This window comes from Pelodiscus sinensis, chromosome 1 (genome assembly GCF_052426305.1).
Source record: "Pelodiscus sinensis isolate ZL-2025 chromosome 1, ASM5242630v1, whole genome shotgun sequence".
Lineage (NCBI taxonomy): Eukaryota > Metazoa > Chordata > Testudines > Trionychidae > Pelodiscus > Pelodiscus sinensis.
Window position 1 is genome coordinate 201,627,148 of NC_143052.1, and position 17,326 is coordinate 201,644,473.

The 17,326-nt window shown below is 46.4% G+C and overlaps 1 protein-coding gene across 2 annotated transcripts in view; it reads left to right on the forward strand.

Moving 5' to 3' along the window:
* Positions 1–17,326, forward strand: part of SRPX (sushi repeat containing protein X-linked) — a 74,276-nt gene extending 56,950 nt beyond the window's left edge. For both annotated transcript variants that reach the window (XM_006133935.5, XM_006133936.5), the window contains 6 exons: positions 5,458–5,584; positions 8,531–8,652; positions 9,422–9,601; positions 12,593–12,726; positions 14,233–14,354; positions 16,812–17,326. In XM_006133935.5, coding sequence (XP_006133997.3) covers positions 5,458–5,584; positions 8,531–8,652; positions 9,422–9,601; positions 12,593–12,726; positions 14,233–14,354; positions 16,812–16,992 — 866 coding nt within the window. In that variant the 3' untranslated portion in view covers positions 16,993–17,326. The remainder of the gene's footprint in view (positions 1–5,457; positions 5,585–8,530; positions 8,653–9,421; positions 9,602–12,592; positions 12,727–14,232; positions 14,355–16,811) is intronic.

Below are 17,326 nucleotides of genomic sequence, written 5' to 3' on the forward strand. Positions count from 1 at the left end.
TTTGTTAGAAGCTTCTGAGATGTGTTGTAAGTCAAAGTCCTGGAGAGCTAAATTCCACTAAAGGAATTTCTTGTTAGTCTCTTTGACTGTGTGAAGCCACTGAAGAGCTGAATGGTCAGTCTGCTGGTGAAAGTGTCATCCCCAAATATACAGTCGTAGCTTCTCTAGAGCGCATACAGTGGTGTAGCATTCCTTCTCGGAGACAGGCCAGTGGCTTTCCCTCTCAGAGAGTTTTTATTGAGGAACACAACAGGGTGGAATTGTTGATTTGGCCCTGTTTGCATCAGAACTGCCCCCACACCAAGTTCTGACGCATCCATGGTAAGGAAGAAAGGTTTGTTGTAATCTGGGGCCCGTAGGAGAGGGTCAGAAACAAGAGCAGCCTTAAGATGCTTAAAAGCTTCTTGACACTTCTCAGTCCACTTAACTGCATTTGGTTGCTTTTTTCTGGTCAGGTCTGTTAGTGGTGCAGCTATCTGACTGTAGTGTGGTATGAATCGCCTGTAATATCCTGTCAAGCCTAAGAAGGATTGGACCCATTTTTTCACTTAGGGACAGGCCAGTTTTGGAGAGGGTTACCTCTTTGACACCACCCTTGCCTTTTCCATCGTAGTAGGCTCCTTCAGACCACTCAGCGTCATCTCTCTCATGGGCTGTGAACTGATGAACTTAGAATCCTTGGGATTAAAGGGCTTTAGAGAATTAACATGATATATTTTAGGCTTAAGGTTAGGGTCTGGAAATGAAATGAGGTAATTAACTGCTCCTATGTGCTCTCAGACCATGAATAGTGTGTCCCAGGATGCTTCCATCTTATTGGTCTGGAGCGCCTTCAAGACCATGACTTACTCACCTGTCTTGAAGGAATGTTCTCTAGCGTGTTCATCATACCAGGCCTTCTGCTCTTGCTCAGCATTCTGTAAGTTTTGTTGAGCAAGGGCTAAAGAGTCTCTGATGGTGTGCCTACAAAATCCACAATGTTCCTGGAGAGGGGGTAGCCCCCTCCCATTGCTGCTTCACTAACTGCAATGGCCCCTTAACTTTGGCCATAAACAAGTTCAAAGGGAGAGAATCCCAAACTGTTGGGGAAAAAACCCTTTTTCGCAAGATCCTGGTAAACCTCATTTTAGACATAGTCTAACTGCTGAAACACCAGGTCCCAGTCATTGGAGTGTTCGTTTACGAATTTGCGTATCGTGGCTCACAAAGTTCCATTAAATCTCTCCACTAGGCCATTTGTTTGGTGGTAGTAAGGGGTGGCAATCAAGTGGTTCACCCTGTGAGCTTCCCAAATAAGTTCCATGGTCCCTGCTCACAAGTTAGTCCCTGAATCCATAAGGATCTCGGTGGGCCAACCTACCCTGGCTAAAGTACCTGTTAGTGCCTGGCTGTGGTGCTCCTTAGAACTACTGCTTCAAGCTATTGGATGGCAAAATCCATTAAAGTCAGTATATACTGTTTTCCTGTGGGTGTCTTTTTAGGGCAAGGACCCAGAATATCCACAGCCACACGCTGCAATGGAACCTCTATTATAGGGCGTGACTGGAGAGGCACCTTGACTTGATCTTGGGGCTTTCCCACCTGCTGGCACACCTCACAAGACTGGGAATAACTAGACACATCCTTGCCCATTCCCTACCAGTGGAATGACTTTGCCAACTGGTCTTTCGCTCTGTTTACCCCAGCATGGCCACTAGGGTGATCGTGGGCTAAGCTCATAAGCTTTTTTCTATATTTAGTTGGAACTACCAGCTGTGTCTGAGGATGCCAGTCCTCCTTGTGCCCACCAGAAAGAGTCTCTTTGTATAAAAATCCACTTTCTACCACATACCTGAACCTGTTAGAAGAGCTGAGAGGTGGTGGCTCGCTCCAGGCCACCATCCAAGCTCCCTTGAGGCTCTCATCTGTTTCATGCTCTGCCTGGAACTGCTCCCTTGATGCTGAGACATCAGCCCCCTGCTGGGTTGTATACTTGGTGCTGCTTGTCCTGGAAGCGATGCAGGTGATGTGGGCGTCTCTGCTGGCTGCGAACCGCTCCCAGCTGGTGCAAAACAACCCAGTGCAGGCACCGGTGGTGTGTCTTGTGCAGGTGCAGTTGCTGCTTCAGGCTTCATGGCACCTTCTGCTCCCGGTTCCAATCCTGGCACTGACTGCTCCTGCAGATGCAGCTCTTGGGCTGGTTCCACCTGGATTTCAGGAACCAGATCCACTGCTGCTGTTCTTGTTGGTCTGGGGTCTGGCTCCGCCAACTCCGATTGGGTCTCTGGCACTGGGGTCCCTGTAGAAGGCTCAAGAACAGGGTTAGGCATGAGGCCTGCTTAGCCCTGCTGCGGGTGACCACTCCCACATTCTTAGCCTGTATCACATGGTTGGCTAAGTGCTCTCCCACCAGCATAGGAATGGGATAATCATCATAGACTGCGAAAGTCCAAATTCCTGACCAGCCCTTGTACGTAACAGGCAACTTAGCTGTAGACAGGTCAGAGGAGACTGCCTTGACACCGCTGTAGTCAGTCGTGTGTGTGTGTGTGTGTGTGTGTGTGTGTGTGTGTGTGTGTCCCCACGCTTATAAATGTTTAAAGACAATTGAAGTAGCCGCAGACAATAACCTTTCCAGTGATTTCAGTCCAACCAGAAGTGCACACTAACCCAAGGCGCCTGGTGATGCAGTTCCCATAGTAACTTAGTTTTGTTGTCGTAATAAAAGTGACAGTTCATGGTTGTTCATACAAATCCGTATCCTCTGTTACTTAGTGCTGGAATTTTCTTCTTGATTAACTAAAATAGTGCTTAAAATAGTGAGTATCCTAAATTCTGTCCTTCTCCTTCTCTCATCATTTGCATGGTATTTTATTTAGTTATATGGTGCCCTTAATACCAATGTGCTAGATGGTGGCTACTAAGGATACTTAGTAACCTGCCACAGAAAGACAAAGAAACAACTAAAACTTTACTATTAGTAGCATCACTCCAAATGCAATACCAGCCATTGTTGGAATTAATTAATTGTATTATTCATTATTATTGATATGTATTGCTACATAATCTGTTCACTGGGAATTACTTGCGCACTATAAGCCTGTTATCTGCCTTTCTGCCCTAAACCCTGCCCGCTCACCTCACTGCCCGCTGTGAGAACCCAGTTGCCTGTCATTCACTGCATCCCTCCTGTTTCCCACAGCAGACCCCTGTGCCCGTCATGAGACCTTCCTCGCCTGCCTTTTTTTTACTGGGTCCCTCCTCCCCTACCAGCTTCAAGACCCCTGCCTTCCACTCACTCCTCACTTCCCCACCGGCCCCTTCCTGCTGTGACACATGCACACAGGTTCACCTCCTCACTTACCCACCTTCCGCTCATCTCCTCCCTCCCCCCTGGCCCACTGTGAGACCCCTGCTCACCTCTGGCTTCCCACGTCCCTTCTCACTCCCACACAGAGGAGGAATGTGGTTGAGTGGTGGGGACCTGCATTCCCTCTCATTTTTCTTGTACCTGAGTAGAATCAGTTTCCTTATGTGCACCATAACAAAATTCATGTGTTGGGGATGGGGCCGAGGGGTTCTGAGTATGGGAGGGGCTCAAAGCTGGGGTAGAGGGTTGGGGTGTAGGAGTGTGAGGGCTCCAGTTGGGGGTGTGGGCTCTTGGGTGGGGCTGTGGTTCAGGGCTGGGACAAATGGTTGGGTTGCAAGTGCTCTGGCTGGGACTGCAGGTTCTGGGGTGGGGCTGAGGGGTTTGGGATGCGGGAGGGGGCTTCCCGGTTTCGGCAGGGGTTCAGGCCTGCAGGTTGGTGTGCAGGAAGGGTATAGGCTCTGGGTGGGGGTTGGAGTGTAGGGGATGGAGAGTAGGAGGGGTTAAAGGCTCTGCGTGGGGGTGGGGAGCTGTGGGGTAGAACCAGGGAGGAAGGCTTTGTGGTGCATGAGGGTGCTTAGGGCTTGGGGAGGGAGCTCAAGGTGGTTTGGGGTTTAGTCTTACCAGGGCAGCTCCCTGCTGGGGCTGGCGAGGAGGGGCCCCTTTCCCCCAGCTGTGGCAGCTCCATACTAGGGCTAGTGGAGAGGCCCTCCTCCCCACCGCCCCTGGCAGCTTCAGAGCTTGGGGAGAGATATCTCTCCCTACTGCAGCCCTGAGCCTCTGCACAGAGCTTTATGGGAAGATGCACAGCCATGCAGCTTAGGGAAGGAACTTAGGCAGGAACCTCAGGAAAGGGGGTGATGGAAGGAGGGAGCCTTACTGGACAGTGGGAGCCCCAGGGAAGGGGTAGAACAGGGAGCAGAAGAGGTGGGGCGACCATGACCCAGATGTCTAGGGTTGCCAGGTATCCGGTTTTCACCTGGACAGTCTGGTATTTGCAGGCTCCGCCTGGTAAAAACAAACAAACATGAAATACCGGACATGTGTACTGTCCGGTATTTCCTGTTTCCCTGGGACGGAAGCCCGGCAAGGACAGTTTTCCCCTGCCGCGTCTGGTGGGAGCGCGGGAGTGAGGAGCTCGGCAGAGTCTAGGGAAGGGGGGACAGGAGGGGGACATTTGCCGGGTGCCGGGCTGGGCTGGGAGTGGAGTGCACGCTGCTCTGGCCCACATGACCAGCAGAGACCAGGAGCTGGCCCCGTGATGCCTCCCTCTCTCTACAATGTGAGCTGAGGCGGCCGGGCGACAGGAGCAACCTAAAAGTTCCTCTGTGCCTGGCTTTGCGGGGGAGGGGGGGGGAGGGGAGGGGGGGAGATTTGATTGGAGCAGGGGCCCCGACGCTGAGGATGCCTGCCTCAGGGGGAGGGGGGAGTGCACTGGGATGTGGGGGGGCACTAGAGGGGGCCTGGGTCTGAGGCAGGGGAGAGTGCATTGGGATGGAGCTACTGGGGGGCCTGGCCCAGGGGGAGGGGTGGGTGCATTGGCGATTAATGTGTGATCCCAAACTGGACAGAGTGGTGCAGCTTTTGCTTATCAACTTTGGGGCTCCCCCCCCCTTTTTTTTTTGCTTAGCAACTTTCGTCTCCCCCTTTTTTTTCCTGAGAGAATTTTTTCCCAGTGGTTTGTTTGTTGTTGGTTTTTTTGGGGGGAGGGGGTGTTTGGTATTTTTTGTTAAACCATCTGGCAACCCTACAGATGTCTGCTGCTGGGGTGGTGGTGGCGACACTAGGGAACCCTAAGGCTAATTATACCTGCCACGACTAGACTTCTCTTCATACAATCTAAACTTGCATTTGCTTTTTTTGCAACAGCATCGCATTGCTGACTCACGCTGAGGTTGGGATCCACCACAGATCCTTTTCAGCAGGGCTGCTGCCAAGCTAGTTATCCCCCATCCTGTACTAGTGCGTGTGTTTTCTCTTGTCTAAGCACAGCACCTCGTCTAGACAGCAGGGTGTAAAGCTTGATCAGAATGTACTTTGAGAGCAAAATAGTGAGCAGTGGTGAAAAGAATTAAACGCTGGGTGTATTTCTCTGGTGCCTATTTTAACAGATACGGAACCTCCTAGAATCCAGTGCCCAAGTGTGAAGGAGAAAATGGCTGAGCCAAATAAGCTGACAGCCCGAGTGTTCTGGGAAACTCCGGAAGGAAGAGACACTGCTGATGGTATTTTGACAGAGTAGGTTAAACTGTATATTGTACTAAGTGAAACCTAAAGTCACTTGCTTTACCTTTGTCTGGATACACCTCTATTACTGAGCTAGGTGACAGGCTTGGCCAGCATCCTTCCCCCATCAGTTCTGTGAAGGAGTGAGCAGTAGCTATTTGGTTCATGTGACCCTTCAAATTATAATGCAGGCATAGCTGAAAAAGAAAAGTTGACTATTCAGACACCCCCTGTTGGAGAGAAGTGGGTTGTTTAGGAGTTGGCACATAAATAGCCAGCTAATAGGCATGTTAGTTTTAAAGCTGGTGAAATAAATTTGTTAGCATTTTTTACCACAACTGTGTCGCAATCAATAGAATTGCAAAGGGCCTTTTATGGCTCTGTTCTCTCCTCAGGGCAATACTTTGCTACAGCACCTCTTGGGTCTTGTCTCCTCTTACCAGGAGATTGATGCTGCAGGGATTGATCTCCGGGAGGTCAATTTAGTGGATCTGGTAAGGACCCACTATATCAACTGCCGATTGCACTCCTGTCGACTAGTTCTCCACCAGGTTGTGAGGAGTAAGGGAAGTTGGTGTGAGAGTTTCTCCCATTGATCCCCTGTAATGGGGAGGCCATGGAAATTCAAACTAAGGAATGTTGATTCCAGCTATGCTAGCTTGACTTTGCCCCCAGTGTAGCCTTGGCCCGATGTATACTAAAAGTGAGATGAGGAAAACTGTGACCATGCTGAAGTAAACAAGATTACTGCATGCTAATAACAATCTCATCTGCATCTTTATTCTTTCACATAATACAGCATAGTTGCCAATGATACCGAGTTCTTTAGTAAATTACTTTTAAAGTGACACCATCAATTTGAAATCTATAAAATAAATTAAATATAGTTGCAAGTACCTTGGAGACCTTACCACTTGTAGTTTTACAATCACATTTCCTTTCTCCTTTCAACTTTTCCCTCACCCCATCCATGTTTTTTCTTGCCTGTTAGCATGTTAAAGAACCACACAAACAATTGAGGAAACATGGTTAAGTCCGAAGCAGACTGTGAAGAGCTCAAAAGGATCTCGTGTACTTGGTGATGAAGCAGCAAAATGGCCGATGACATTCAGTGTTGATAAAGCAAAGTAATGCACATTGGAAGGGAGGGGACGTGTCCCTGCTGGCTAGGAGAGACTGGCTGCTCTATCCTCAGCAGGAAGCTGCTTCTCTCACTGAGGAAGAAGTGCCCCTCCCCCAGCCAGGCAGCTCCGGGCATGGAGCCCTGAGACTCTGGCTTGGAGGGGGCTTGCTCTTGAGGTAAAATTATGGACCTGGGTGGATCCAGTACTACTTGAACCATACTTAGTCTGGCCCTGGTCCATGAGAGTTTAGAATTCTCATAAGATATACTTTGGATGGGAATGAGCAACTGAGCGGAAGCCTGCAATGAGATCCCTACTTTTCTACTACGGAAAAGAAGAAATTAAATCTTGATTCCCCTGACCCATTTTGTGTGTGTAGTCTGGCACAGAGAGGTAACCTTATAAGTAGCACTCAAAAGGCATACTGCAGTCTTAGCAGATAACTTTTAAAAAACGAGACAGACAAGATAGGCGAGGTAATATTTTATATTGGACCAACTTCAGCTGGTGAGAGAAGTCAGCTTCCGAGGTACACAGATTTCTGTGGAGCTTGAAGGCTTATACCTTCCACAAACAGAAGTTGGTCCAATAAAAGATATTTCATCATCCATTTTCTCTCTCTCATATCCTAGGACAAACATGCAAGCAAACAAAGGATAGTACTCTACTAGCCCTGACCTATGCTCAGATCTTGTACAGTTTACTTCCGTTACCAAGAGTGAGGCTCAGTTGATCAAAATTCTCCATCCAAGTTTTCTTGGTTCCATGGAAAGGAAAAAGGCATGAGTTTGTTTAACTGTTACTTGAAATTCAAATAAATGAATAAAATGCCATTGACAACTGTCTTACAGTAATGCCACTAGCTCTTAGCTGTTGAAAGTAGTGGATAATTTTGCTGGGAGTAGCTATGTTGTTGTGACTTTAGCTCTTAAATATTGTAGACTCTGCCAATCAATCATCTTCGTCTTAAATTTTGTGGGCTGTAACCCCGTGTCCTGGTGGTCACCCCGAGTTCGGGTGACCCTCGTCCTAACCAGCTGATCGGACTCCTGGCCCTCTGTCCGATCCTAGCTCCCGACCGACCGTGTGGGATGTCAGAGCCCGCACTGGCTCGCAGACGCCGGGAAGGGGGCTCGGGCCCTCCCTCACTCCGAGCCCCGACCCAGGGCCCTAAGACGGGGACGCTAGTCCCTAGTCAGTGGAGGGGGTTACGTTCCCCCAAACCCTCCACTCGCGGGGACCACGGCCCCGCCCTGGGTCACTTCTTCCCGGCCGGTTGTTCGGCACTTTCCCCCTCCCAGCAAGGGGACAGACTCACCCGGAGCCCCTGTCTCGGGTGGGGCTTCAGCCGTCGCGGGTAACGTCTCTCCTCCCCAGGGTCTCCCAACGGGCCCGGTTCCTCCGTCCTGCCTCCGGCGCTCCTCTCCCCCGGTCCATGGCCAGGCGCCTTTTGGACGGCCCGCTCCCCTGCGGACGCTGGGGCCGGCGTGGTCCCGTGACTCCAGGCCCCGCCCCTCTCCGCGCTCTCCCCGTCGCCTCCTGGGACGTCATCGCCCGGCGCCGGGGAAAGCGGCGGGCCGACGGCCGCCTCGGCCGGGGCTCCTGTTCCCGGGTTCCCCGTCTCAGTGCGGGGCGGCGCGGACCCTGTGCCTGCCCCGTCACATGGGCATTGCCAATCATCCTCATCTTGTTTTCTGTCATTCTATAGCCAGACAATCTAAACGTTCCCCAATGACAGAAGAGCTTTCGACCCAAAGATTGTTAAAGGTTCTCCAGTAGAAAATATTATTGTACTTAATTTCTGATCATCTGGTCTATTTTATTTCATTTTTAGTGTGATTTTGAAAGGCCTTCCCCCTGGTTCACATTTTCCAGAAGGGGACCACAAAATCCAATACACTGTGTATGACAGAGCAGAGAACAAAGGCACTTGCAAATTTCTCGTTAAAGTCAAAGGTAAGAACAATGTCTAATTGCATAAACAAAACCAATCAATATTTATTTAAGGATCTAAGAGAGGAGCAGTACTTCTGTATAATCTCTGCATGTGTGTACATTTACCTCCCTGGCAGATTGTTCTCTGTCTCACGTCACTTGAAAATGCTCAAATCAGTTGAGCATTAGCGAGCCAGGGAACTGAGATCTGTGGAGGAGTCAGATAAGGGTCTATGGGACAGGTAGGAGTTCTACCAATCAGCTCCTGCCCTTCAGCAGCTCTGCTTCCCAAATCTGTGTCTCCTCCGCTTCCTCTCTCCATTTCCTCCCATTATCCAGGCCTTCCCTGGTCCATGTCTCCCCCAACACCTATTCCCATAGTTGTTGATCAGCAGGTGAGTCAGTGGAGGTGAACTTCCTCAGACATGTCAGACAAGGTTGTTGTCTGACAAACTACAGGGAGACTATTTGTCAGGGAGAACAGCTGTTTTGGTCACAGAGTTGAAAGCTGCAGGTCTCTTCCAACTTGGACATCAACTCCAACCTCAGCTTCCCCAACCCCATGTCACTGACACATAAATCTGTGTGTATGCACACATGATCCACGCGTCAATAGCTGAACATAGTAGCTAAGTTAAAAAAGCAGTAAGTGCTTGGTTTTCTTTGAAAGCTGGTATTAAATCAAAGAGCCAGAATGTCACCTTACTATTAGTATAGTATAATTTTATTAATAGCACTGCTCCGGAGATGGGGGATTATTTGATGTTCTGTCTTTTTTTTGTATTTAAAGTTAGGCGCTGTGGCAAACTGAATGCTCCAGAAAATGGCTACATAAAATGTACAGGGGATGGAGATAACTATGGTGCCACATGTGAGTTTTCCTGCATTGGTGGATATGAATTGCAGGGAAGCCCAGCCAGAGTGTGCCAGTACAATTTAGGCTGGTCAGGAACGGAGCCAACCTGTACACGTACGTGAGTACTTTATCTCCTGTAAGGTCAGCAAACAGGTTTGCTTGTACTAATTGCACAAAGAATTTGCCTGTGACACTGCACACAGATTCATGACTTATGCGTATGACACAGATGTTGTCATTTGTTCAAAGGCTGTCCCTGGGTGTGTATAGAACCAACCTGGATAGTTCTGCTAATGAATAGCCACCTGTAGCAGGTTTCACAAGTCTCTCGGTAATGGTTTGGAGCATACAGTGTACTGAAGATGACAGAGACAAGCCAACATGCTCTGCTGTTAATTACCTAAAAGCTTCTTACTTCCTTCACATCAGTTCTGTCACATCTCCTTGTAAGTTTGACTTTCTCTTCTTTTTCTTCCACTGGTATTGTGTGTGTAAAGATTTCCTTATTCTGGCTTTTGAGTTTTCTTTTATTCTCCTCTAGTTAACATAGCACTCTTTAGAAACCAGGTCTTTTGCTGATAAAATTGATTATCCATGCACATTTGACTCCTGAATGCCCTACAGTGACACTGGGGACAGGCAAGTCTTTCAAACTAGATCTCAGTTGGCATTTGGAATATGATGATTGTTACTGGATTGAGAGTGGGAAGGTAAAGCCACATTGTTTTTATCCCTTAAAAGTAACAAGTGCACACACGTAGATCCACCAATTTGTGCTGATTTCTACAACTTTATAGAAGTTGCCTCTTTTTGCAACTTTATCCCTAGATGAGGATAGCACCTTACAATTACATGGTGCCTTTTATATCAAAAATCTTTACAAGCTTCTCATTCCGGTCTCATTACAGCCAGCACTAAAGTAGAACATAGTGACTATTTAATTGCACCCAGCAACATTACACAACAGTTTTTTAAAAAAGGAATGGAAAACAAGCTAGTGGCCAGTTGAAACCATATTAATGACAGAGGGTAAAATTTCAAAAAGCACCTAAGTGACTTAGGCATGTAACTTAGACATCAAAGTTACTCATGCATGATTGAAAATGTTATCCAAAATCATGAAATCGGACAGCTTTAAAAAGTATTGTGCATAGTGCTTTTTAAAATTTCTCCATTGCCGCTTCAGGAATAGAATAATAATAGATTCCTAAAGATGCTTTCAAATCAGTTCTGCTTAAGCTCTAGAAATGTGCCCAGTGTTGTGCAGGACTGACCATAAATTTGTGTTTTTTAAAAACGAGGGGAGGAGGATCCTCACAGAATCAAAAAAAAAAAAAAAAAAATGGGTAATGATTTCCAATCCAGGCTAAATTTTGAATTCCTCAAGCAATCAGGATCCCACTATTTGCCAAATGAAACTACAGGTTGGCCTACTCTGGTCTGGCACCCTCAGGACCTGGCTGGTCCCAAATGTTTGCTAGACCAGAGGAGGTCAATGCTGGCCCCTCTGCTACTGTCTCAGCTGGACTCCCGGCCCTAGCTGGGCTCTCATCTGCCATTCCTCCTGCCACTAGACACCCAACCATGGCGGGTCTTCGGTCCACAAACATCCACGATCTTGCTGGACCATGGATGTTGCTGGACCAAAGTCTTTGGTTTTGAAAGGTTCAGCCTGTCTGTATTCTACAGTCTGGTATGTCCTACCATCTGGAAAAAAAAATCTGCTCAGTCTACATTTTGTTTCTCCATGACGTGGTACCTATGTATACAATTGAAAACTGCACGGGTTATTTTTTGCTATCAGATCACTTTGCAATTCAGCTCTAGCCTGCTGTTTTTTATCTTCCCTCATGCTGTGTCAGCATGATTGTTTCCTGTTGCCTATTCTTATTGTATGTTTGTGTTTGGTGTCTCTTTTATCTAGAGGTATTGCCTTATTTTTCCCAGCTGAATCTTATTTTCTGTCCATAATCCTAACCTCTCTAGATCCCATTACACTGGTTCATGCTAACACCGTTTAGTGGCACCTTTAACATTCATTAATGAGCTGCTTTTTTATATAATCTCTTACAGATCATTACTGAGGAAGCTGTTAAATATGATACAATCCTGTGCCAACTCTGGGAGTCATTCCCCCCTATAGAGTGTCACTAAAAATCTTTACTCGCCAGTTAGATACTTTTCTGTCCGTAATTATCCTTACTTGTCTTTCTGGCAGTTTTCAGGTCACAACACTGCTAATTAGCCAAGTTGATTGGCACCAATTTTGCACAAGTATTTATTTCAAATGCTAAATACTAAAAGACACAGTGTATTATACCTACCCCTTTTCCACTCCTTTTCTTATTCTAAAACAACCCCCCCACCAATGTAGTTCATCCTGTTGACTTTTCTTCCCCCCCCCCCCCAATAAATCCATGCTGCTTATCTTTCATAGTCCATTTTCTCTTAGCCTGGCTCTAGTATTGTACTCATGAGAGAAGCTGGACCTCAGGTGCAGTGAGACAGATTCATTCTTCTTTCCCTACTGTTCCTATTGTGTGGGAGGGAGCCTCGTATGCTCATTCACTTTTCATTGCCATAAAAGCTTCTATAGGTTTGGGTGGCACTAAAGCCATGTCTGCACTTAGCGACACACTTGTGCTAGCTCTCATGCAGCTAGCAAGCTAAAAATAGTTGTGTAGCCATGGTAGCAGAGGGAGCAGTGAGCAGCACCATGAGTTAGCCACAGGCTCCAAGTGGGTTTATAGGCAGGGGCAGCTAGCTCTACGCGCTGCTGCTTGTGCTGCTATTTTGAGAGCACTACATCAGTGAAAGCCAGTATACATACATCTGTTGGAGATGCAGGTCACAGTCCCAGCTCCAAGCATAGACGGCCTTAGAGAGAAAAGGAGACTGTTTGAAATCCTGGCCTCATTGCAGCCTACGGCAAAGCCGGCATGGATTTCAATGGGACCAGGATTGCACCCTTGAACTTTGGCCTTTTCACATTCATACCTAGCTCCTGCCTATTTCTCAGGGCACGTGTCTCCAGCTGATAGCTGTGCCTGCTGCTTAAAATGAATCTGCTTCTGAGTGCGCCATGGTTTTTATTTTTTAATTCAGCTATGAATATTAACGTCGCTGTGAGAACTGCAGCAGCACTTTTGGATCAGTTTTATGAGAAACGGAGACTACTTATTGTATCAACTCCTACTGCAGCCAACTTTTTCTACAGGTTGCAATTGGGAATGCTACAGGTAAGGCATGGTCATTTTTTCTAGATTTTGAAAAAAAAGTTCAAGAGAGCCAGATCCTTATTTGCTATGAATCAATCAATCTTCATTGACTTGTCCTCTCACTGCAATGGAGTTCTGCCAATTTATAATGCTGAGATCTGGCCCAAGTGCTGCTAGTTTTATAGTAAAAATGAATGCAAGACTCTGAAATAGCATCATTTTCAACATTGCTCTAAACTGGGTCACTCTTACTCACGGGCAGAGTAGAGTTCCCTGGGATCCATGGACCAAACATTGGCCTTCACATGGATCTACTTTAACCCTATCCTGTCTTCCCAAGAGAAATGAATGTGCTCATAACCAGCAAATACCTACGTCTCCATCCAATTCTTACCAAACTCCTGAAGGATTTTAAGGGAAATTCCAGTCATTGTTGGTGAGGTTTGTGTTGGCTGTCTGCAGAAGTAACTAATACACTAGTAATCAAAGGAGTGCTGAATCCAGCATAGTCATCAGCAAAACAATATAGTCTCAACATAGCCTTGTTTCTAGGGCGTGCAGAAGGAGCCCCAAATTATTTAAAATAAAGTCTGTAATTGTGTTTTTCTCAAGGTAAACTAAGATCAGTCTTTACAGAAGAGAAACATGTTTGTGGTGTTTGCTTCAAAGACATGGAATGATAACAGGCTCAGTTATTCCCATTGAAATTAATAGCCCTGGGGTGCCAGATTGCAAATCCCTCCCTAACTGTGCCTCGGTTTACCTAACTGTAAATGTTATTCAGGCCACTAACAGAGTTTGTGACATGCGCTAAGGATGGACAAGAAGAGAGTGACATTGCTTGCCAGCTGGGAATGGAGTCATAACTGCATGATTGATGGCCGTACAGACTGTACATTTACTGCCTGGCACCACTGGCCCAAATTTCAGCAGTGATAATTGTGTTGCTTGCAAATCTGGACTTCTGCTCTAACTCTGATTTCCCCCCATTTATTCCAGAAGCCAGCTGTGTGATGTCAGAAAACCATTTAATCATGTTTCACTATTTTATATTTAAAACAAGAGTGGCTTATCTAGCTAATACAACCAAACTCTCAATTCTTAGGTGACCTTTTTACCCGGTTAAATTTACGTGATGCAATCTTTTTTTCCCCACTGCTCTTTGTGATCCTCAGACAATTTGGCATAAGAGAACACTTTTCTATAGCAGGCTCACATTTCACATTCTTTGTTTGGGTGCCAGAGTAAAGAGCTGGCACAATTTTTAATAGATTGGCATCTTTTCAGTTCGTTTTTTTAATAAACTAAGTATCCATTAATAACAGAACTGCCACCTTCACAACTCCAGAAAACATTCTTAAATTCTCACTGCTGACTTCTAAAATAACAGCTATTTAAGAGAAACGAGGATTTTGAACTCTCGGTAGAACATCACATTATTATGCATTTAATGATTTAACGTAAACAACTGTTCCAATAAAGATCAGTCATGATGTATATTCCTGGTTTTTCTCTTGACTCCTTCAGCCAGAGCAATGTGGTTTAGACCTCCGACATGTTACAGTGATCGAATTGGTTGGTGTCTTTCCAGCACAGATAGGAAGAATAGGAGTAAAGTTGTTGCCTCCAGCACTTGCTTTACAACTCAGGTAAAATGAAAAGTCTCATTGTCATTCAGTCACACCTCAGCCCTTGTGGATGGAATATATTCCTTTTTGTTTCTTGGATCCTTTTTCTAGCAGAATGTTGTTTATCCAAATTTAACAGAGGCCATAAAATGTATTTGTGTGAAAAGGATCTAACAATACACATCATTGACCTACTTCCAAAAATGAATTTTATATAGACTGGGTAGTACTGAATAATATCTTGAGGTAGGGGGGTTACTATCGGGGGGGGGGGGTAACTACTTGTAGTACAGCTAAGTTTCAGAGTTCATTTGGACTTGTGATCCAGCTACAGGTTCAACCACTCTAGTCCAGCAACATCCAGGGTCTGGCAGGATTATAGTGAGCCAGATGTCCACATATAGACATCTGGTGTGGCCAAACTTTGAGACCACGGGAACCAGTGGTTACAGCCACCAGTCCTGGCTCTCAGGTGTTCTGTGCTGTTATTTAGCTCTAATATACCCCTAAATGTCTTCTAAGAGCCCAGTAAGCAGTGGGAGTGTTGGTAATATTGCTAGACAATGTTGACCTCCTGTGGTCTGGTAAATTCTCTGGTTTGTCACCATCAAGTCCTGAAAGTGCTGGTCTAGAGAGGTTCAACCTGTCCTACAAATTCATTGTAAGCTGGTCTTCGCTCTCTGTAGAAGGAATGTCAACAAAATGCACAGATGAACTAGCACTTCAAAATGCTTCCTATTGAAACATGCTGTGAATATTTGACTCTCTCTGTGTTCTCTGTTTTGTTGCTGCTTGTGAAAAATAGGTGGTCAGAGCAGTGAGAGAGACTCTTCTCATCACTTTCTCCTGCTAAAGGAGTCCTGACAGAAGCAGTCATGTCAGTGGTGTGACACTAGTCCTGTTCAATGACTACAGCCTAGAATGTACACTCTGCAGAGCAAACAGTCTCTCTGGCTTATAGTTTGCACTGTTCCTGGCCCAGAGACGGAGGCCTTGCAGTGCTCCTTCCTGTCCACGTAATAGCAGTTTGATTTCACAAATGACATTTAAAACTAAGGTGTGTAGAGAGTTGCACTGGAGCATCTGTGATAGTTTGCTCCTCTCTTCCCCTCCAGCCCTAGTTATGTCTGCTTGTCTTGCAGGCAGTTGGGGTCTTTATTAAAGGCTGAAATGAGAAACTCCTGTGTCGGTGCCCAGTGTGTGTAGTGCTGCTGAACGATGCAACCAGCCTGGGAGCGGTTTGCCTTTGAAGTCCCGTTTGTAAGAATGCCACAGGCAGGGGCAGTTCAAATGGGAAACCACAGTGGCCTCGCCTGGCCTGTTTGTGGCATTCAGCAGTTACAGAGGTGCCTGGGCTGCTTTAACTGCAGTTAGGCTGGACTGGGAGTGGGTGAGATTTTTCCCTTTCAGTGGTTGCTGTGGGGGAGGGCAAGCAGAGCGGCAACTGTACATGATGTGTTACACTCACTGCTCAGTCATGCCAGATTGGGCATCATCTCTTTCAAGTCCACTGGCAAACCTTCTAGGGAGCAGATTCTTAGGGAACAGCTACAGTGCGTGCTCCTTTTGGCAGCGTGCGGAGTACATAAGGGCTGTGTCTAGACTGGCAAGTTTTTCCGCAAAAGCAACTGCTTTTGCAGAAAAACTTGCCAGCTGTCTACACTGGCCACTTGAATTTCTGCAAGAGCACTGACGATCTCATGTAAGAAATCAGTGCTTCTTGCGGAAATACTATGCTGCTCCCCTTCGGGCAAAAGTCCTTTTGCACAAAAGGGCCAGTGTAGACAGCTCAGATTTGTTTTGCGCAAAAAATCCCTGATCGTGAAAATGGCGACTGGGACTTTTTTGCGCAAAAGTGCGTCTAGTTTGGCCACGGACGCTTTTCTGCAAAAAGTGCTTTTGCGGAAATGTGTCCGTGCCAATCTAGATGCTCTTTTCCGCAAATGCTTTTAACGGAAAACGTTTCTGTTAAAAACATTTGTGGAAAATCATGCCAGTCTAGACGTAGCCACACAGCATCACTCCTTTTCCCAAGCTCGGGTATAAATAGAAGTGTATAAATAGAAGGCCAGGCACTGCTGATGCAAGTAAAGACACTGCTGTGCCCTATGGGTGCATCCCTACCTGGCTCTCCACTTGCCCAGCGGTTATTCCTGGCTTACAGTGAAACAGTTTGCAGCTGCCTTACCTTTCTTTAATATAGTGACACAGCCTGCAGTACCTGTAAGTCCCTAAGTGTCACCTGCCCGTGTGCTCTAAGAGGAAGACTATAGTGCATGCTAGAATCTGTATTGCCTGCAGACCTCATCTCCAAAAGCAGCACAGCTGTGGTGCACACTTTGAAACTCTGTCCCCGATAACTTGGCCACTCCCACTCTCCTTTTCATCCAAATCCATGCTGCTTTCCAGCATATTACACAGTCACAGGGCTGTACGGTAATGATGATGTTCAAAATGAGATTTCTTGATTTTTTTCAGGTTGTTGCTACGCATCCCACATTATAATTTCAATGTAGTGGTGATGGACAAGCACGGCATGGACAAAGAGCGTTACCTCTTCCCAGCTACTGCTGCCCAGCTCTTTGCGCTCATTGACTCCTTCCCCTTAAGAAAAGAAGAGATGAAATTGCAAGCAGAAACTGGCCAATTGTGTACCTGATTTAGAGTTATGGGGTTTCCTTTGTTCATGAATTGTACGATCATCCCTAATTCCCCCTAGAGCTACACAATGCATGGCTTTTTAAAATCATTGATGTACAGATTTTTGTGTATTTTTAAGACTGTTTTATTGTGTAGCTTCTCTGTATATGTCGTCTGCATGGTGCTTTTTGGTATTTTCAGCCATCTTTACAGAAATTTGTACTACTCCCCTGTGGAAAACCTTGTACAGCTGTTAAAGAACTTAGTCACGGCTCTAGCAGTTATTTTGGATGTTTCATGCAATGAAGTTTCTTTCTTACTCTTCATTAATAAAATATTATTTTGCAAATTCA